Genomic DNA, 22,831 nt, shown 5'->3' with positions numbered 1-22,831 from the left:
GATGAGTACACTTGGCATAGGAAGATCCATATGAGAATACCCAAACATTTTGGTGCTTAATGTGAAGGACAGGTGGTGGTTCCACAGAAAAACCAGACAGGGAAGAAAATTAATCTAACTCCAGCACTGGTAACATTCCTCCATTTCACCTGAGAGCAACAGGCAAGCTTATGGGGTGAATTACAGCCCACGTGATATGCATCACTTTTCCTTTAGATACTTGCACTGCCACCTTTTCCTGGCCTCAGAATGTTCCATCAAAGATGTTGCTTTCTCTCTGCCTCAAAAAAGGACCAACCTTCTCTAAAACAGCTATGACAATTTAAAACATACACAACTTTTGTGGTGAAAGGCCACATTTTATTCCCCCGAGATATGACCACATTGTTAAAATTTGAAATTAGGCAAACTTGCAGGAATCTGTTGTCTATCAGTTATTTATCTCCAAGGAGAGCCTTCTTTATTCTTCATACATACAAAACAGCTTGCAACTTTGTGTCTTAACAGACTGGAGAGATGGGACGAAACTAACAAAATGAAGTTCAACAGGGACAAATGCAAGATACTCCGCTTGGGCAGAAAAAATGAAATGCAAAGATACAGAAGGGGGGATGCCTGGCTCTACAGCAGTACGTATGAAAAAGATATTGGAGTCCTTGTGAACAGCAAGTTAAACAGGAGCCAACAATCTGATGTATCGGCTAAAAAACCCAATGGGATTTTGGCCTGCGTAAATAGGAGTCTAGTGTCTAGATCCAGGGAAGTCATGCTACCCCTCTATTCTGCCTTGGTCAGATCACACCTGGAATATTGTGTCCAATTCTGAGCACCACAATTGAAGGGAGATGTTGATAAGCTGGAATGTGTCCAGAGGAGGGCAACTAAAATGATCAAGGGTCTGGAGAACAAGCCCCATGAGAGCAGCTTAAAGAACTGGGCATGTTTAGGCTGACAGGAGACATGATGAGGGCCATGTATAAACATGTGAGGGGAAGTCATAGGGAGGAGGGAGGGAGCTTGTTTTCTGCTGCCCTAGAAACTAGCACGCGGAACAATGGCTTCAAACTACAGTAAAGGAGATTCCACCTGAACATCAGAAAGAACTTCCTCACTGTGAGGGCTGTTCAGCAGTGGAACTCTCTTCCCTGGAGTGTGGTGGAGGCATTTAAACACAGTTTGGATGGCCATTTGTTGAAGGTGCTTTGAATGCGATTTTCCTGCTTCTTGGCAGGGGGTTGGACTGGATGGCCCACAAGATCTCTTCCAACTCTAGGATTCTATTATTCTAAGTGAGATACATTGTATAAACAGAGCTTGATTTGTAGTTCCTTTTAACTCGGAGTGGAATACTACACCTCAGAGGCAAGGATGAATTAAGGTAGTTATACCGCTGCTCCAAATTATTTTAATCAGTACCAAACACCTGTAAGTGCACTTGAGATTATTTTGAAGCAAAATATTTATCATGCATTTAACTATGTAGAATGGTCCTAGCATAATCATAATTTAATTCTAAAGAGCTCTTGATGGTTAAAGAGCTCAGAGATATCTTCCTTCTTTCCGCTGCTGAGAAAAGGCAGTAGATTCAGCAACGGGGTTAGAAAACACATCAGTCTGGTTCCTGATTTTCTTCCTTTCTGTGTAGAGAGGCTGAGTGCCTGCTGAGTTGATCATTTGCTAGCACTCCAGAGTGGCACAGAAATCACATTCTCAATGTATGAAACCACATTCATGCTAGTAGCATGAAAGGTTGTGAAGAAGTTAATGACAACCCAATTTGATTGAACTTTTAAATGGCTAGGTTTTTTTATTGTGTCAGAAATGACTTGAGAACATACTGCAAGTCGCTTCTGATGTGAGAGAATTTATCGTTGACAAAGACATTGTCCAGGGGACGCCCAGATGTGTTATCATCCTGCAGGTGGCTTCTCTCATGTCCCCACATGGGAAGCTAGAGCTGACAGATGGGAGCTTATCCCATCTCGCAGATTCGAACCGCCAACCTTCGTGTCAGCATTTCTGCCAGCAAAAGGGTTTAACATATTGCACCACCAAGGCTCCTATAGGTAGGGTTAAATAATGTTAATTCCCAGTCCCCCTCCACTCCAGTATGGGGCCACATTTCAAATCTTTGGTAAGAGCAACATTCCTTTTTGGTGGCATTACAAATCCAGTTAAAAGCCTCCTTTTATCATGAGGTGCGGCAGCTACAAGGAGTCTCAGCCCATTTATTTTACTGTCCCTGCCTTCCCACTAAATTTTCAGAAACTGATCTCCTAAATAAGATAGCGTGAGGATCATCTATCTGTCCCACCAAATACGAGGCCTTATTTGTATAATCCCATCACTTGAAACCACCACCTTTGGACCCCTGCTGCCACCATAGGTCCCATGTGGACGGGTGGTTGGGCCTTCCGCCGCCGATGCTGCTGACACTGCCGACAACGGTATTTATCAGCAATTTGTTGGAGGGGGGCGCCAAAATTTGGGAGGGGCGGCAAAAATCTGGTTGCCTACTCCCAAAAATTACCCAAAAATGTATAGTATAGAAATTTATGTGTCAAACAGAACTTCAGCATATGGTTAACTATTACTTATTTCATACTTGGAAATCCTGTCTGACCCTAACTCTAACATCTCTCTTATTACTTATTATTGTCAGCCTTCAATTTCTCACTCTAACTCACATCTCCCACTTTGTGATCCATGCCACCCTTTAAAAACAAACAAACAATGGATCCAATCAAATATTCAATCACTAATCACTCACACTATCCCATTATCTCATTGCATCCCAACAGAACTTTAGCTTGTTAAATATATTACAGCTTACATATATAGCTATGAATTGCCTTAAACACAACAATGTATTCTCCTCCAGAAGTCCATAATAATCACAATCTGGATTCATAGGGGGAGATATGGTAAATCACAGGGTTAGAAATTAGCCCCTAGACCACTCAATTCTGTCTACTTTAACATAGACATGTATTGCTTGTTACATATGTATTGATTGAAGTTACATGAGGATACACTAGAGTCTAGTTTCTGTTTTGATGTTACTGTTGGAAATGTAGCAGCGCTTAGCACTGAAGAGTCAAGACTGCCTCACAATGGTAATAGGATTATGTTGTAGCTCAGCATGAGCCTGGGATTGGGTCCATTCAGCCAGTAATTGTCCCTGCACCTGCTTTGCCAGAGGACTCTGGGTTTGGGCCTGACATGCTGCATTCCTCTCAGCAGTCAAGGCCAGATCACCAGGTGCCAGATGGGCATTCTAGTTTGGAGGAGGATAATGAGTTTGACAGGAGGGGAGCGATAACTCATCAAAGGAGGGAAGGAGAATGTTTGTGGAGAAGTAAACGACTGCTTTTGAAGCGCTCTAATGAATAGTTTTCTCATGAGAGAAAGAGTTTTCTCATGGAAGAAAGACCTTGGATTTTCCTTAAATGCCTGGTTCTTCTCTGCCATAGCAGAGGTGGCAACATTGTATATTCTTGCAGCCGTGGCTTTTGCTTCAAGTCGCAGCCTTGTGTTGCCTTTGAATCCAGTTGATTGTTCCAGTAACCTTGCTGTTTGGATTTCTATTACCTTGGATTACCTTGGAGTTTGATCCTGCAATCTAGTCTTGTTTTCCTGTGGTTCCAGTTTGTCATGCCTTGGAATTGAATCTTGTTTGGACTATTCTTGATGCCTTTCGTGGGACTGAGTTTGATGCCTGGTTTGGACTATGGTTTTTGAGTGACTTTCTTAGACTCTTGCTTTAAGATTTTCAAGTACATTGCTCTTGTGGATTTAAACCCATTTTATTGACTCTGAACTTTATTTGCTTGTGCTTAATTATAACCTTCAATAAACAGCTTGTTTGCTTATATTCTGGGACTCCAGTGTGGTTTTGAGGTGCCTACACAGCCTAGGGGTGCAACAGGTTAGATATTTTGAGTGATTGGAAATGTCCTCCTCTATGCCTTCCTACCTATCTTGACCCTTCTGTGTTGCCAACTGCTACTCTTAGGGATGTTAATTCACACCTTCTTCCCATGAGTCCTTTTACAACCTCCCAAGATATAGTCAGGTTGGATCAGCACCCTGAGTACCTTTCCTATCTTGGAATAGAGCTCCTACAATAAAGCTTAGTTTCTTTCTCCAAGCCATTGATGCAACTGTTTACTGCTTAATCCAAGTTCTGTATGCATGTATTCTAAAAGTTATGTCAGAGGCATTTGAGGGAAACAAAGGTGTTAGACTCAGACAACCACCCTGCTAAAGATGCCAGTTCTTTGTCGTTTTCAGATTTAGGCAGGGTATTAGGTATCAACATTGGGTTTTAGTATGGGCTAAGGACCTGGAAGGCTGCCCAAATGTGCCAGATCTTGATACCATCTGATTGTAGGCAGCACTATAGGACTGAGCTTGTTTGGTTAGAAATTAAGCCTGGGACACTAATTAGATCGGTGCTGTGTTGTCGAGGAGATATTAGTTTTGACCTCCACTTGCAAAACATTCATTAATATATCAGTAGGATTCAGTTTTTTGCAGTATCTAGCCCTTGTGATTGTGGATTTGAAATGAAGAAAGCAATTGCAAAGCTGAAGAAATAAAAAGACATGCCCATTTCAATTACAAGTGTAAAGGAGCTAATCCAAGGTTTTCAATGCAAAGGTTAAAACAGGGAAACTTACACTGCAATCATTTCATCCTACCCAAAAATGAACACAGGATGTTTGATAGCAAGAGCTGGGCATCCATCAACATAATGAAAAAGTTATGCCAATGAGGCTTATAACCTGCAACGAGATATGAAGATGTATCTCATGGTGCTTTTTCGGTACAGCTGAAGTATTTATGGATTACAGGATCATAAAATTGAGTTTGGATATTTGTTGTTGTTTTTCCTCTATCAGCATAACCCATATTGGTAAAGCTATAAAGAAATAACGGTCACATGTCTGTGTTTTGAAATAAACTTTTATTAATCTCACTTTCCAACAGGAGAGCTGAATATGAGAGAAAGATAGCTAGATCCAGTAATGTAGCTCTCACTGAGACTCATTAGCAAAATATTATGAGTGGTTGTATAGCTTTGTTCACAGCAGTGATTTAGTAACCAACTAAAAGCACAATTCCTGTGATTCCATAACATTAAGCCAGGGCTGTTAAGTGATATCAAACTGCATTAATTCTACAGTGTAGATGCATTCCTGGTTCAGTCAGTTAGAAACAGATGAGGGGAAGAGAACAGTGTCTGGTTCCTCCCTTCTTCTAGCACCCACATTTGCTGGTAAGGGAAAGAGAAAACAACCCGTATGCCGCTTACTGTAACAGGAAAGAATGTTAAGATAGGGATTAACTTAACAGAAGGCAGGAAGCCATAGGACAACTCTGAAATAGCACACAGTTTTTAGCCAGTATCTCATTTGATATTGGGGAGGCTACTGATTCAGGTTGCACCCTGTGTGGTCAACAAGTGGTGCTATTGTAGTGTCTAAATATATGTGTTTTAGGGGGAAAATGAACATCCTGTCAGCAAATATTATCCATTCCCGTGAATCTTCCTCGGAATGAGTATGACTATGATTGCATAGCATTCTGCAGTGTATATGTGCTTCAGTCTACTTCCCCACCCTCCCTGCAAGACAGGCACATGCCTCCTTGTATAAGCAGAAAAAAGCTTGGTAAACAGAATTGCAAAAGGATAGATTTCCCAAGCAATTGGTAAACTGGTAGAAAACAAAAGGTCTGGATTCTGCCTTGAGTTTGACCCATGTCCTCTAGATGTTTAGTACATTTTAGAGCTCTCTATATAATTTTTTTAAAAAATATTTATTTATTTATTTATTTGTCCGAAGAGAATTGAGAATATAGTTATAATGCATAGAAAAACCACAAACAAAATTAAAAACTTGGCATTATACTAAATTTCCTTTGACCAGAAGCTGGCCACTTGGAATGCCTCTGGTGTCACTGTTTGAAGGTCCTCCATTGTGCATGTGGCCGGGCTCAGGCTACATTGTAGTAAGTGGTCTGTGGTTTGCGCTTCTCCACACTCACATGTCAAGAACTCCACTTTGTGGCCCTATTTCTTAAGGTTGGCTCTGCATCTCGTGGTACCAAAGCACAGTCTGTTCAGAGCTTTCCAAGTCGCCCAGTCTTATGTGGTTTGTTTGGTTGCATGCTGCAAGTTGTTTCTGATATGAGAGAATCAGCCGTCTACAAAGACGTTGCCCAGGGGATGCCCGGATGTGTTACTATCCTGTGGGGAAGCTTCTCTCATGTCCCCTTATAAATAAAAGGGCAACTAAAATGATCAAGGGTCTGGAGAACAAGCCCTATGAGGAGCGGCTTAAAGAGCTGGGCATGTTTAGCCTGCAGAAGAGAAGGCTGAGAGGAGACTTGATAGCCATGTATAAATATGTGAGGGGAAGTCATAGGGAGAAGAGAGCAAGCTTGTTTTCTGCTGCCCTGGAGACTAGAACGTGGAACAATGTCTTCAAACTACAGAAAAGGAGATTCCACCTGAACATTAGGAAAAAACTTCCTCACTGTGAGAACTGTTCAGCAGCGGAACTCTCTGCCCCGGACTGTGGTGGAGGCTCTTTCCTTGGAGGCATTTAAGCAGAGGCTGGATGGCCATCTGTTGGGGATGCTTTGAATGCAATTTCCTGCTTCTTGGCAGGGGGTTGGACTAGATGGCCCATGAGGTCTCTTCCAACTCTACTATTCTATGATTCTATGAAAATGAGAAATACAATTTGGAATAGGTCAAAAGCACCTCCCATGGATCTCTTCCAACTCTGCTATCTCTGTCCTCAGAGCTATCCATATGGGTTGCCCAGAGACAATGCTTTTGAGATATTGATGGGAGAGAAGGATATAACAGCTCATAATATTTTGTTAATGAGTCTCAGTGAGAGCTAATTTACTCCAAAAGGCACAAATAATAGAACAAAATGACTTATTATTCATCAAGTCATGTCTCTGTGAAGAAGCTGGCAATTCCTTTTTAGAAAGGAAAACAACTCTGAGGGATTGTTTTGAAGAGTCATATCGTTCTGGCAATTCTACTAGAAAACAAATGGAGCAAACCTTGTTGGAGCAATGCTGGGAACCTCGATTGATGCTCAGCCTGTATATATGTGTAAAACAAAAATCAACTCATCAAGTATCAGACAGGTTCTAGGAATCTCTTTCTGATCTAACCATAACCTAAGTAAAAACACACCCTGGAGTTCTTACCACACACACAACATGGATGTAAATTCACAAGACTACATGGCAGAACCTAATATCTACTTTCCCACAGATGGGAGGCAGAGCCGGCCCTAGATAATTTTCAAGTGTAAGCGAACAGAATTTTGGTGCCCCCTCCCGAATTTTGCCATCCCCCCCCCCGAATTTTGCCACCCCCCAAAAAAACCAATAGCTCAAAAATAAAAGTATAGCAGAGTCTCACTTATCCAACGTTCTGGATTATCCAACACATTTTTGTAGTCAATGTTTTCAATATATCGTGATATTTTGGTGCTAAATTCGTAAATACAGTAATTACTACATAGCATTACTACGTATTGAACTACTTTTTTCTGTCAAATTTGTTGTATAACATGATGTTTTGGTGCTTAATTTGTAAAATCATAACCTAAATTGATTTTTAATAGGCTTTTCCTTAATCCCTCCTTATTATCCAAGATATTCGCTTATCCAAGCTTCTGCCGGCCTGTTTATGTTGGATAAGTGAGACTCTACTGTATTGCTACATTCACACTTGCCTCAAACAGACAAGAACTCTTTCTCCCACCCTGGACATTATTCCACAGATAAATAAACCCCACTTGCCTTTCTTCCTGAATCCTACAGACCAGAAGTAGGGAACTTTATTTTTTGATTTGATTTTATTTTTACATTTTCCCCCTTTTTATTTTTTCTCTTTTTCTTTTGTCTTTTGGCATTGCCATGTTTCTTTTATCATATATATGTAAAACCTGAATAAATATTTTAAAAGAAGAAGAAGAAGAAGTGGTTTGATAAAGCTATATGAAGTTATCTGAACCAACTCTGTACCCACATATTCAACCATCAATAGCTTGAAAATATTTTTTCAATCCAAAAGGACATCATTTCACTAACCCACTGGAGACATGATAGTTACCTTTATGCAGGATGACTTGAAAGAAAAAAAGAGGAGAGACTTGAGAGAGAAAAAAGGACCTGTCCTAACAGATGACTATCCAGCCTCTGCTTTAAAAAAGCACCAGATAGGCAGATAAGCAGACTCCCAGGCAAGGAGATACAATTAAAACCCTCCCGACAGATGGCCATCCAGCCTCTGCTTTAAAAAAACACCAGATAAGCAAACTTCCCCAGATTCCCAAGCAAGGAGATACAATTAGAACCCTCCCAATAGATGGCCATCCAGCCTCTGCTTTAAAAAAGCACCAGATAAGCAGATAAGCAGACTCCGAGGCAAGGAGATACAATTAGACCCCTCCCAATAGATGGCCATCCAGCCTCTGCTTTAAAAAAGCACCAGGGAAGGAAATTTCCTCAGACTCCCAGGCAAGGAGATACAATTAGACCCCTCCCAATAGATGGCCATCCAGCCTCTGCTTTAAAAAAGCACCAGGGAAGGAAATTTCCTCAGACTCCCAGGCAAGGAGATACAATTAGAACCCTCCCAATAGATGGCCATCCAGCCTCTGCTTTAAAAAAACACCAGATGAGCAAATAAGGAGACTCCCAGGCAAGGAGATACAATTAGAACCCTCCCAATAGATGGCCATCCAGCCTCTGCTTTAAAAAAAGCACCAGATAAGCAGATAAGCATACTCCCAGGCAAGGAGATACAATTAGAACCCTCCCAATAGATGGCCATCCAGCCTCTGCTTTAAAAAAAAAGCACCAGATAAGCAGATAAGCAGACTCCCAGGCAAGGAGATACAATTAGAATCCTCCCAATAGATGGCCATCCAGCCTCTGCTTTAAAAAAAAGCACCAGATAAGCAGATAAGCAGACTCCCAGGCAAGGAGATACAATTAGAACCCTCCCAATAGATGGCCATCCAGCCTCTGCTTTAAAATAGCACCAGATAAGCAGATAAGCAGACTCCCAGGCAAGGAGATACAATTAGAACCCTCCCAATAGATGGCCATCCAGCCTCTGCTTTAAAAAAGCACCAGATAAGCAGATAAGCAGACTCCCAGGCAAGGAAATACAATTAGACCCCTCCCAATAGATGGCCATCAAGCCTCTGCTTTAAAAAAGCACCAGATAAGCAGATAAGCAGACTCCCAGGCAAGGAGATACAATTAGAACCCTCCCAATAGATGGCCATCCAGCCTCTGCTTTAAAATAGCACCAGATAAGCAGATAAGCAGACTCCCAGGCAAGGAGATACAATTAGAACCCTCCCAATAGATGGCCATCCAGCCTCTGCTTTAAAATAGCACCAGATAAGCAGATAAGCAGACTCCCAGGCAAGGAGATACAATTAGAACCTTTACAACAGATGGCCATCCAGCCTCTGCTTTAAAAAAGCACCAGGGAAGCAGATAAGCAGACTCCCAGGCAAGGAGATACAATTAGAACCCTCCCAATAGATGGCCATCAAGCCTCTGCTTTAAAAAAACACCAGATGAGCAAATAAGGAGACTCCCAGGCAAGGAGATACAATTAGAACCCTCCCAATAGATGGCCATCCAGCCTCTGCTTTAAAAAAAAGCACCAGATAAGCAGATAAGCAGACTCCCAGGCAAGGAGATACAATTAGAACCCTCCCAATAGATGGCCATCCAGCCTCTGCTTTAAAATAGCACCAGATAAGCAGATAAGCAGATTCCCAGGCAAGGAGATACAATTAGAACCCTCCCAATAGATGGCCATCCAGCCTCTGCTTTAAAAAAGCACCAGATAAGCAGATAAACAGACTCCCAGGCAAGGAGATACAATTAGAACCCTCCCAATAGATGGCCATCTAGCCTCTGCTTTAAAAAAAAGCACCAGATAAGCAGATAAGCATACTCCCAGGCAAGGAGATACAATTAGAACCCTCCCAATAGATGGCCATCCAGCCTCTGCTTTAAAAAAAAGCACCAGATAAGCAGATAAGCAGACTCCCAGGCAAGGAGATACAATTAGACCCCTCCCAATAGATGGCCATCCAGCCTCTGCTTTAAAAAAGCACCAGATAAGCAGATAAGCATACTCCCAGGCAAGGAGATACAATTAGAACCCTCCCAATAGATGGTCATCCAGCCTCTGCTTTAAAAAAGCACCAGATAAGCAGATAAGCAGACTCCCAGGCAAGGAGATACAATTAGAACCCTCCCAATAGATGGCCATCCAGCCTCTGCTTTAAAAAAGCACCAGATAAACAGATAAGAATACTCCCAGGCAAGGAGATACAATTAGAATCCTCCCAATAGATGGCCATCCAGCCTCTGCTTTAAAAAAGCACCAGATAAGTAGATAAGCAGACTCCCAGGCAAGGAGATACAATTCCCTATAGATGGCCATCCAATTTCTTTCTCCCACTCTGGACCTTCTACAGATATATAAACCCCACTTACTTAGCTTCCAACAGACCTCAAAACCTCTGAGGATGCCTGCCACAGGCCCCTGAGGGCGAGCGAAGGGCCTGGAGGCCGGGAGAAGGCCCCGTTGGGTGGATCCAGGCCTCGGAGGCCGGGAGAAGGCCCAGGAGGGCGGATCCAGGCCTCAGAGTTTGGAGAGAGAGAGAGAGAGAGAGAGAGAGAGAGAGAGAAGCAGGGAGGGGGGAGAGAGGAGAGAGAAGGGAAGAAAAAGCCATGCCTGCCGCTGCCGAACATGGAAGGCTTCAACTGAGGCCTATCGCATTAGCCGTCGACGGAGCCAGTGGTCCCCGCGGGGGGGGGGGCGCTCAATGGCGCCCCTGGGGACCTGCGCCCCAAGCGGGGGCTTCATTGGCCTCCATATTGAACCGGCACTGATGGGAGGATATATGTTTGAGAAAGACTGTAGGACTGAGACAATACCATCTCTTGTAAACTGCCTGCTTAGCCTTTCTGGGTCATGTCCAACTTTCATTTTGAAGACTTTGAAAATGAAAGGGGAAGTTCAGATGGCGCAAGTCTAACCACTTTTCTTAAATTGCCCAATTACAAAGTGAAGCGCCACAAAGCAGAGTCACAAAACACATGCAACGGAAATTTTGCTTTTGATCATTGATTGGGGTTTCCCAAAATTTAAACATTTACAAAAGTCACTAGTCAGGACTTTTCAAGCCACTTGCTTTTCGTGCAGCAAGTTTGAAAAAGAAGACAGAAAACAGGAGAGGCCCAAAATAAGAGGTTTGTGATGGAAAATGTATTGAGCCTGACAAAAATCAAGATGCCTCCAAATCTTAAACCATCAATACTCAGGTTAGTCAGGTTATACAAAAGAAGTACTAAATCACACAAGAGTTAATTGATGAGTAGAATTGCCACTATTCTCACATGAGACGCTCTATAGACAATCAGGCTATATGATAAGATGAATTTTATTATTCAGTCCACTCTTTGCTAGACTATTTTTAAGTGTAGGTTATCACCTGTTCTATTTTTTCCTCTCCATAAAATAAACACATTCTTAATATAAAAAATTCTAAGGTCAAGGTAAGAGTTTGGCTAGGACCAAGGGGATGGGGAAGGAGGCAAATGCCTTAGTTACATACATCTAGGATGGACTACCTTCAATGCACTCTACGTGGGGCTGACTTTGAAGATGGCCCGGAAGTTGCATTTAGTACAAAGACCAGCAGCCAGATTACTAACCGGGGCTAGCTATAGGGAGCATACAACACCCCTATTAAAGCAGCTCCACTGGCTGCTGACAGGCTTCCGGACCCAATTCAAAGTGGAGGTTATTACCTATTTTCGTGACCATATCTCCTTCCATGAAGCCTCTGAGATCTGCGCAGTTGGTGGGGATGAAGAAAAAGGCCTTCTCAGTGGTGGCCACCCAGCTCTGGAATTCAATTCCTAGAGAGATTAGGCTAGCCTCTACTATTCAAGTTTTTCAGTCTAATCTGAAAACATGACTTTGTAAACAGGCCTTTGACCTTGATTAGAATTTTAGTGGTTAGACTCAAGGACTTAATGATTGCTTCACTTCGACACTTTGGATTGATACTTGAAGACAGCCATTTTTATCCGCATGGGCTGCTGCATTTTATGGAATTTTAAATCTTATTAAGTGACATTTTTAGGTGAAGGTGTAGTGAAATTTTATTTGTGTTTATGTTGTCATTGTTGTATATGCTTATTTATTGTGTATTCTATGTGTGCGGCACTTTGGAGTGCTTTTGTGAACTGTCTCGATTCCCTTCGGGTATATGGTCAGGGGATATAAAGTTTAGCATTAAGTTTATTATTACTTGAAATTAGAAATCCCAGCCAATAAGTGAAGTGGTAAAGTAAACAAGAACTATACCACATTTGTGTGTTAATCACACAGACAAATGGGAACCAGTCCCTCATATGAGTGTTTTGAGAAGATACGTATGATAGAGAAGAACAGCCATGAGCTCATTGGAGGAAAGATCATTTATAAGTGCAACTTACACATCTCTCCTAGGTTTTAAGTCCCTTGTTCAGGACTATCCCATGCCCTGATGTTTCAGGACCAAAACATGGGATGATCCATCATGATTTCACAGGAGATGTTACAGGAGGCAGTTGAGAGAGTAGCATCAACCATAGTTACATAAAGTATGGCATTCACATAAAAATATTAAGAACATGGAAAACACACATATGCACACTTTTAAAGACAGTGCTGTCACTCTGAGATTCCTTACATCTGAGAACAAGGAGTCTTATAAGATGCTAGAAGTCCTTACACAGGACATTAGTGTGCTCTGTCTGGGGCAAACAGTCTAGGGATGACTACCTCCCTATCTTTACTTGTGTTTTGCCTCTGTTTGACAATCTGACACATTTTCCGTCCCTTTTGCACATGATACAAATTTGACTCATACACTGCTGCAATCCAGAGCCTGCCGTAGTCTACAATCTCTGTGAATGTATTCAAGGGAAAATTGGAAATGTTGAAAAGGGGAAACTTCTGGGCAGAGGGAGGGCCAAGTTCTTCATAGCATATAAAAGGCAGAGTCTCTTTGCCTTACCAAAAGAGTCTCAGAAAAGCTGGTCACTTCCACCGTTGCTCCTGGAGCCTGATCTGAGAGGAAACGAGAACGTGCCATTCATTGCAAGATGTGGGCAAAGGTACTATTTTCATTCATTACTCTGAAGAGGAGGAAACAATTCATATAGATGTTCCATGATTCTTATGGAATTAAACAGCAGGAGGAAGAGGAGTCCAGGCACTTTCTGATAACAGAGAGATTTTAGTGCAGTGATAATTTTTTTTGGTATTCTGTTATTGGCAGCACCAAAAGTCCATCTTACATTTTCTGACCTTGGTTAGTATTATCTTCTATCCTCTCAATGGTCATGTGCATCTCACTGAACTCTTGAGCCCCTCCAGCTCTTCCCTCATGGTCTTTCCATGGATATGGAAGATGTAGGCCTTGTAGTCTGGCTGTGGCCTTGTAGTCAAATGCAGATTATGTATGATCTGCAGAGACTTCCAAATGACCCCAATGGATGGTGCAGTCATTTTACATCTGGCTCCAGGGGAATAGTCAGACACTTCTCCAACCTTTCTGCTAGTTTGCCAGGGTGGGCAGTAGATGCACACATGGGCACACTTTGGCCCTCCAAATGTTTTGGACTTCAACTCCCAGAAATCCCAGCCAGGTTACTGGTTGTTAGGAGTTGTGGGAGTTGAAGTCCAAAACACCTGGAGGGCCGAAGTTTGTCCATGCCTGTGCTAGATGCTAAGCCTGTATGGTGTTGCATAGCCAGCTGTAGTGTAGTTTCACATGCCATGTTTTGCCATAAAGGACCTTGGCCATTTTGTGTTTTGCCTTGCCAAATGTCCCAAGTCCCCTGGCATCCCCAGAGATTGAAAGGAACAGTTAGCAAGCCGTAGTAAAGAATTTCTATCTGAGAAACTGCAGGTGAGGCACTGCCAGAACACAAAAGATAGTGGGCTCAGCATATAGGGTCAGCCCAGTGTTGATCCTTCCTGGAGAGTACTGCAACAATTTGTGCCGCTCACCCGCCCAGGTGAAGAGAGAGAGCACCTCAATCCAGATGTTGGAAATCTTAATTTTTGGCCTACTCCCAATATAACATATTTTGGGGGTTGAATTCCAAAGAACAGCATTACTAAGCTGTGCACAAATCCTGCCAAGTTATTTTGACACAAGAAAAAGAAAATCAAACAAATGCTGTCCGATAATGAAAATATGTAATATAACTTGAAATAATTATGTGCTGCCCTTTTATGATGTCTGCTAACAGGTGCCTAAGCAGTCAACTCATGGAATTAGCCTAAGTAAAGCTTCGCTCTCTAGAGATGGACAAGGAACCTGGCTGAACACAAGCAGCTTCCTATGTGTTCCCAAGAGTAGAAAACCTTGAAAACTTATTGTATTTGGACAGAAGAAGCAAAAGCTTTTAAAGGAACTGAAGGTTACTTCAGGTATCGATTCCCTTGGTGTGAAAGTCTGACCCAAATTACATGAAGAGGTAGCACTCAGAATCCAACCAAACTCAAGTGCTGAAAAAGCCTTACAAAACATGCAACATAAATCAATACAATTTCAAAAGCCTGATTATAGAAAGTAGCCATTTTTTTCAACAGCTGTGCTTATGCATTGATTTGTGATACTGTTGTGTGCTTTTTAAGTGTTTGGGTTTTGTGTGAAAAACTTTGCACAAATAGAAATCTGCCAAGCAGGTTGCCATCCAGATCTCTGAACAGAGTGTACTACGGACTAGATTATCTTCCCATGTGTCTGTTGTTGCTGGCCTAGGATGTTTGGAATGAGGTTCATTGGTCACCTGTTGAAAAGCCTAGTCCACAGGATTTCTATTTGTGGCCAAACATATTTTGCAGACTTTGGGACAGAAGGAAACAGCCTACTAAGAGGGATGAGAGCTGCGTGTCTCCACCAACCAGGTTTTTCTGCTTATTTCAACCTGTTGGTTAGTGCCAATTACAGCAGACCCATTCAATCCATTATTGAATGATGAATCAATAAATAGACAAAACTAATGGATTCAGTGTATCTGTTGTAATCAGGATTAAAGTGGAATTTCATCCACTGTTTACAGCCCAGACTGTTGTTAATAATAATAATAATAATAATAATAATAATAATAATAATAATAATAATAATAATATCAGCATGGAGTTTGGTTTGGACAAATGTTCAACAGTGGCATTGACGAAGGGAACAATCATTGAAAGTGAGGGCATAAATATGCCCAATGGCCAAACAATAAAGTGTCACCAGCCAGAGGCCTATAAATATCTGGGCATATTACAGCTGGACAACATCAAGCATGAACATGTGAAAACTGTGGTCAGCAATTTAAACCTAATATCAGTGAATTGAACATAACATTGATAAATTAAACCAATATAATCAGACAGAATCAGGCAAGGATTATATAGTGACATAAAAACTAAATAAAGGTTCACAGTAATTTACAAAAGCCAACTGAAGTTCATCTGTTGGACTAGACAGGCAAAGGTGAATGCTAAAGAGCAATGGAAAGTGAATATGAAACTGGACGTATTATGACCCCCCAACAAAGCTTGGAAATGTTCCTATTTTAGACCAACAGAATAGTCTTACAAGCATTCTGGGAAATGTCATCCAAACAAACAATGTTTACCCAGGTCTGAACTATGGAAAGAGTTAAGAAAATAGCAGCTATGTCAAAAGGAATGGCATACAAAACATTGATAACTATGAAAGATTAATTGCTTGGGGTTTTGTTTTGTTTTTGTTTGTTTGTTTGTTTGTTTGTTTTTTGCTAGAATATTACTGGAAATTTTGCTAACGTAATCCATGGGTTGACCACAAGCCACCTGACAGATGTGGTTATTCAGAGGAGCAAACGGATGATTCTGGATACCCTAGGAGTTGGGCTGCTCGGCACCAGGACAGATGTTTTTCAGAAAATGGTACAATACAGTAAGGTATGATGCTCAAGATGTAGATAACATGAATACTATTCTTAAAAGTAAATGTATATCTTCAGTTGTGACTGAGGATTTCCAGTGGGCCAAATGTCTGTGACCAGAACTGGGTTTGGGCCTACTTTTTAAAATATAGTTGTGTATCATATAAATTCCAACTTTTCAGCAAGAAGAGAACATGGAACTTATCAGTTACAATGTTCCCTCACTTATCACGGGGGTTAGGTTCCAGGACCACCTGCAATAAGTGAAAATCCACAAAGTAGGGACGCTATATTTATTTTAATATTTATACATTATTTTAGTAGTTATACTCTATTTTAAGTCTTAATCAACCAATTGTATGTTAATAAATCGCCTCCTTCTCCTCCCGTTGCCGCTTGGGTTCCTTTTCTCTCCCTTTGGCTTCTCCTTCCTCTCTTCCTTAGGCGGTAAATTGTAATTTTTTTATGATTTACAATAGTCTTTTAGAGTTTATTGAAAAACCGCAAAACAGCGAATCTGCAAAAAGTGAACCGCAAAGTAGTGAGGGAACACTGTATAAGTAACAGGCTCCTTTCTTTTATAGCAAACATATCAAGAACTTAATTGCAATTTTAACATGAGAAAGAATAACTTTTCACCTTTTTTCAGCAACTCTAACTTTTTAGTTACTTTTATTATTTTGAGTATATGAGTAAAGGAAGCATGTTCCATGATTTTGTACTTTTTCCTGATGCGCCTCATGTTTATTTCTCTTGGCAAGAAAAGTTACTTTCTTCTATATTCTTGAATTAAAAAAAAGCAAAATGTTACTTTCAAAATATGTAACTATTAGTTACATATTTGTCTTTAAGTTGTTCAAACACACAAAAAGCTGGATTTTTCAAACAGTGTACATAATGTACTATGCAAATACATACAATTTCCTATAAGTATTATGGCATTGCTGATGTTTGCATAATGTCTTCTAATTTTGATAGAAAGTATATGTGATACAGAAGCACTCATCCTCCCTGCATTCACACTCTATGACATTGCAGCCTTCATGGCATATTGTTAATGAACTTGAGAAGAAAAGAGGCAAAGCATGGCAGCAGAATATAGTACATGCAAATAGTTCCAGGTCCAGTCATTGGGATCTCCAAGGAGTTGAGGAGAAGGAAAGGATCCTGTCCTGACAAAAACTCTGGAAGCTGCACTTTTCAGCATATGCCACATAAACCATCTGATGTAGACCAGCACCCCCCCCCCTCCACCGCTGCCCTAAATGCCAGGGGCAAATATCCTATTGATGCCACGTTACGATCATATTTGCATAGGTTTCTGCAAATGAACCAGCACCACTTTGAGTAGCATTGGTGTAGAAAGTAGTGGATTTAAAGGGACCCATTCAGCCAAAGGGCATGGCATCCCAAGCAAAATATTTGACTTTAAAAGAACAAACCAAGGGCAGGCTGTTAGTGCTCCCACTTCCATTGTATTTTAAGCAAAACGTCTCCCTTCTCTTTCATCCAGACAGATTGTAAAAAAAAAAAAAATCCTGAGTGCCTTAACCTGTGGTATTTCTGACTCTTAGGAGAATTGAAATGTATTGCCTTATGTCCTAACTGTATTTTAAACTGTTGTCACATGGTTTCAGGTCTACAGCTCTGACACATCCAGTTCTGTCTGGGGTCACCCGTATCTTAAGCTTCCTGCTCTGTATGCAGCTTTTGTGAATGGAGTGGCGGTAAGGAAGACTATAAACACACCTCACACATGTTTTTTGCAGTACTCAGACTAGCCATTTAGAGTAAAACCCCAGGCAGTGCAATCTTATATACGTTGATTCAAAAATAAATTCAGTGAATACAATAGCACTTATTCTCAAGTAATCTTTTTTGGACCACAGTTTGTAATCCCTATGCCACATAATGCGTCAGGATACTGTGTGCCGCAGTCCAAAAAAGCATCAGCAAGCCGTCGTGCAAGTGCATCATTCTGCACCCTACTACTATTTCAACATTACTATGTATGACTCCCATATCTGGGGGAATATATTCCTGGAATTGCCATGGAAGCATGAAACTGTAAATATTAGCAAGCCCTATTAAAATAAGCAACTTATAGTGGAAGTATACCATAATATGCCCCTGGTGGCACAGTGTGTTAAAGCGCTGAGCTGCTAAACTAGCGGACCAAAAGGTCCCAGGTTCAAATCCTGGGAGCGGAATGAGCGTCTGCTGTTAGCCCCAGCTCCTGCCAACCTAGCAGTTCGAAAACATGCAAATGTGAGTAGATCAATAGGTACCACTCCGGCGGGAAGTAATGGCGCTCCATGCAGTCATGCCGGCCACATGACCTAGGAGTTGTCTACGGACAACGCCGGCTCTTCGGCTTAGAAATGGAGATGAGCACCAACCCCCAGAGTTGGTCACGACTGGACTTAACGTCAGGGGAAACCTTTACCTATACCATAATTTTGCACTGCAAGACCTAGAAAATGCCTAGAGGACACCTTTCTAGCATTTCTAAGTCCTCCAGTGTAACTCTATGGTCAATTTAACAGGACCATACTATAGATCATGTGTTTTCAGATCTGGGCAAGTGAAATTATAGATATACGTCCTACAGATATGGGGGTTGTGTTAAATGGCAATATTGAGCTGGTGTAGTGGTTTGAGTTGTAAAGTATGACTCTGGAGGCAGTTCAAATCCCTGCTCAGATATGGAAACCAATTTTCTCAGTCTCAGGAAGGCAAAAGTAAATCCCCACCAAATAAATCCTGACAAAAATAAATCCCATGATAGGGTCGCCGTAAGTCCAAAACAACTTGAAAGAACACAAGATTTCAATATGAAATCTAGATATCAGAATGTATATTTTAAATGTATACCCACAAACTTTTGATCTAAAATCAGAGCATCCTTCATTCTCTCCAAAGATTCACTCCATGGACTTTGATGACACTTGGCACCCAGCCACACACCCCTCTGGGCCTGTGCTTGCTGCTCTCCTTGCTACCTCCGAAGCCATATCTAAAAACCAAAGGATTTCTGGTCAAGACTTGCTTTTGGCTTTCAACGTAGGAATTGAAGTACAAGGAAGACTGATGCACTTTTCAAAGGAGGCCAGCAATGTTCCTAAAAGGTATGTTAAGAAAACGATTTCAGTATAGTGGGCCCTTCGTATCCACCGTGGTTTGGTTCCAGGACCCCAATGGATTAAAAAGACTTATTATATACAGTGGCAACAATCTTGGGAGGGGGTTGATATTTTGAAGTCATTGGTGGTTCAATCTGTTCAGAATCCATTGATAATCGAGAGTCAATTAGAGTTGAGTTGAGCTGCCGTTCTTGTAAAGGGTATTAATTGAACCTAAGCATAAATGGCCCTTTGGACTTCAAGAGACATGCAATATGTGTTTCACTAGATAAATTTCTCAGGCATATCTCCTTAATCTAAATAACAGTGGCAATAACAGCTGAAAAGTATAAACTGTATTCATAATAAAGATCAACACTATTATTTAGCCAAAGCTCAGCACTTTTACATCCCATAGTTTCCAGAGGCAGAGGTGAGAAAATGCTTAACAAATATTTTTATTATCAATAGAACCTATTTTTGATTATCAAAGGCTCATTTTAACTGTCTCAGAAGGGAGTCATATTTAGACTAAGACCTATTTCAACTAATGGACACTATATATAGTGCAGGATATATATATATCTCTCCTGCAAAATTGCTTTAATTGTATTGATTTGCTTCTGCATTTTAATGCCATTACCAAAATTTAACAAAACCTTACTATTACTGCTGAATTACCTCAGAGAGGCTTCAAGAAGGATCTGGAGTCCAAAGGTTAATGGGAAAGCCAGTGGGGCAGGGAGAAGGGCCAAGCAGTCCCTTCGCTTCCACATTAGCAGGATGTAGTGGAAGAAAGAAGCATTTGTAAAAGAAGACAAACAACTCTTTTATGTCTGTTGGTTCTCCTTTCTAACTAAAAATCTATGATTGGTCTGCAATCCCTTTCCTATATACAATCAACTAGAAAGAAATCTTACTAAATTTAGTACCCCCCAGACTTCCGAGACAGTGGGCTGAAAATATAGTCAGGATGCAAAGTTGCAAAATGATTGATCAACAAATAAAACTTATTGAAACTGGTAGTTATGATGTAAAAGAAATGTAACTAGTATGAACTAGTATGAATGTTGTGAGCCAGAGTGGACTAGGACGCTGGGAGACTAGGGCTTGAATTTCTGTTCACCTATGGAAACCCATAGAGTTACCTTGGCCAGATCATTAGCTCAGCCTCAGAGGAAGGCAATGGCAAACTCCTTCGGAAAAGTCTTGCCAATAAAATCCCATGATAGTCTTGCCTATATGGGCCATCATAATTCAGAAATTCCTTGAAGTTCATACAAGCAACACCTGTGCCCCACCACAAAGCCACCCTTGGGTCAAGAAAAGCTGGGATAAATAACAAAGAAATACATACGAGTAATACACACATACACAGAAAACACTACAAAACGTTGCAGTGGGAAGGATTCCTGTTTGCCACTGCAATCAGCCAGTCCCTGAGGTGGGACTCTTCCTTCCATTGCCCTTGCCTATTTTTTCCATTGCGCTTCCTTCCATTTTTCTGGTTTTTCTTCAAACAGTAGCCACTTTTTTTCATGTCATGAGCGACATGAGAAACTGCAAGTCGCTTCTGGTGTGAGAGAATTGGCCGTCTGCAAGAGCGTTGCCCAGGGGACGCCTGGATGTTTTGGTGTTTTACCTTCCTGTGGGAGGCTTCTCTCATGTCCTCGCACGGGGAGCTGAAGTTGACAGACGGGAGCTCACCCGGCTCCCCTGATTCAAACTGCTGACCTTTCGGTCAGCAATACTCCCGGCACAAGGGTTTAACTGATTGCAACGCCAGGGGCTCCAGTAGCCACTGAGGACACTTCATCCACTCAGGTTTTTTGGACTGCTGGGACTCAGGGGACATTCTACATTCAGATATTAAAGCATCCTTTTAATATGTGGATGCTATATATACACCAACCCTGTCTGAACAGAACAAATGCAGGGAGTCATGTAATGCTTTATGGACAGATCATGAATTTCAGCAAAGATACACCAGATATTTCAGCAAGACAACTAAAACTGTTTTGGTCCTTTCTCAGGTTTCACCCACCATCCATACTTGGCACCCTTGGAAGTGCTGCAGCCACCGCTAAACTCTTGGGTCTCGATCAGTTTAAATGTAAGGAAGCCCTGGCAATTGCTGCCTCTTATGCTGGTGCACCATTGGCCAACGCAGCCACCCAAACTAAACCTCTCCATGTGGGCAATGCAAGCAGGCATGGCTTGGAAGCAACCACCTTGGCATCCTTGGGTCTCCAGGCAAACAAACAGATCCTGGACCTTGAGTCAGGCTTTGGAGTCTTTTACACAGAATACTTGCCTCAGACTCTGCCAAGCTTGGAATGCTATTCTTGGTTGCTGGGCCAACAAGACGTTGCCATCAAGAGCTTCCCAGCACACCTCGGCACACACTGGATGGCAGAGGCAGCCCTGGCCGCACGGAAGCACCTTGCAAAGAATGGGGAGTCCCTCCCCATTGGCCGAATCAAGACGGTCGTGCTTAAAGTCCCGGACATGCAATATGTTAATAGACAATTCCCTTCCTCTGAACACGAAGCTAGACATTCTTTCCAATTTGCGGCATGCTCTGCATTGCTGGATGGCTGCATCTCTGTTGAGTCATTCAAAGGGAGGAACATTTCCCGCCCAGAGCTAAAGGAGCTGCTCAGCAAGACATGTCTAGAGCATCCTCTTGACAACCATCCCAGTTTTAACAGCCTTTACTGCGAAATTGTCATCACCCTCCAAGATGGAAACACCTTCTCAGAGCGTTGTGATACTTTCTACGGGCACTGGAGGAAGCCACTGCGCAGGGCAGACCTGGTGAAAAAATTCCATGCCAACACCACCACTGTTCTCTCGCTAGAAGGTGCTAAACGCATAATTGAAACAGTCGATGACTTAGAAAGACTAGAAGACTGTAGAGTGTTGATCTCCCTTCTCCAAGGGCATGAGTGGACAGCCAAACAGGCAAAACTCAGAAATGAGTTGCCCTAAAGGAGACTTCTAAAATGAAGTTTCATCACTGCACAATTGAGATGGCTTATCAGACTTAAGATAGCCTGGTTTTCTCAAAAATTGTTTGCTGTGGATCAGATGAACTTCTCCAAAGTAAATCCAAAATCATTATGTATTTTATATGCACATCCAGGAGCCAAAAAACAACAACATACAATGTTAATGTATGTATGTGTGTGAGATAAACAAGAGCTCTCTGCTTTGGGATAGCAAGAATAGCTCTTCAGATCTTGACCAATGGTGCTTTCATTTGCAGAGTATCACAAAGCCTCTTCTAAGTCCTATGGCTTTTAACCTGGGTCACAATCCTGCTGTCTCCTAGTGCAGGAAGACCAAGTTCTGTATGTCTCATTTGGGGGCAAGGAGTAGTGAACTTTGTTGTCATGTTTCTGGGACACTTTAGATGTCATTATGTGCAAACTGTCATGTGATTCTTTCTGTATTATCAACTAAGATGTTTTAAAATTGCCCTGACAAGATGTTCTAGAAGCCATTTTCTCTGCAATGAATTTGTTCTCATGCCTTACCAACCTGCATTCAATAAAATGTTAAAGACTGCCATCCTGTTGAAACAACACAGTGATATCTGATACCCTTTGTGAGGAACACAATCCTGGAAAAAATGAGTAGAGTTCAGT

The 22,831-nt window shown here is 41.7% G+C and overlaps 1 protein-coding gene across 2 annotated transcripts; it reads left to right on the top strand.

Annotated features, from left to right (window-relative positions):
• Positions 1-11,893: 11,893 nt before the first annotated feature.
• acod1 (aconitate decarboxylase 1) lies at positions 11,894-22,754 on the top strand. Of its 2 annotated transcripts, XM_008106877.3 has the most exons (6): positions 11,895-13,242; positions 14,386-14,566; positions 15,914-16,075; positions 17,697-17,786; positions 18,982-19,187; positions 21,215-22,754. In XM_008106877.3, exons 3-6 carry the CDS (start codon positions 15,998-16,000, stop codon positions 22,170-22,172), a joined length of 1,332 nt encoding a protein of 443 aa, XP_008105084.1. In that variant the 5' UTR covers positions 11,895-13,242; positions 14,386-14,566; positions 15,914-15,997; the 3' UTR covers positions 22,173-22,754. The 2 variants fall into 2 exon arrangements, with proteins under 2 accessions (XP_003218727.1, XP_008105084.1); XM_003218679.4 differs by lacking the exon at positions 14,386-14,566 and having other exon boundaries at positions 11,894-13,242.
• Positions 22,755-22,831: the final 77 nt, after the last annotated feature.

Source organism: Anolis carolinensis, chromosome 3 (genome assembly GCF_035594765.1).
Source record: "Anolis carolinensis isolate JA03-04 chromosome 3, rAnoCar3.1.pri, whole genome shotgun sequence".
Lineage (NCBI taxonomy): Eukaryota > Metazoa > Chordata > Lepidosauria > Squamata > Dactyloidae > Anolis > Anolis carolinensis.
This window is presented reverse-complemented; position numbering and strand designations above follow the sequence as displayed.

Coding starts and splice junctions, on each gene's coding strand:
- acod1 (XM_003218679.4), top strand. Junction 17,787..18,981: donor CTTTTGTGAATGGAGTGGCG/GTAAGGAAGACT, acceptor TTCTCTCCAAAG/ATTCACTCCATGGACTTTGA. Junction 19,188..21,214: donor GCCAGCAATGTTCCTAAAAG/GTATGTTAAGAA, acceptor GTCCTTTCTCAG/GTTTCACCCACCATCCATAC.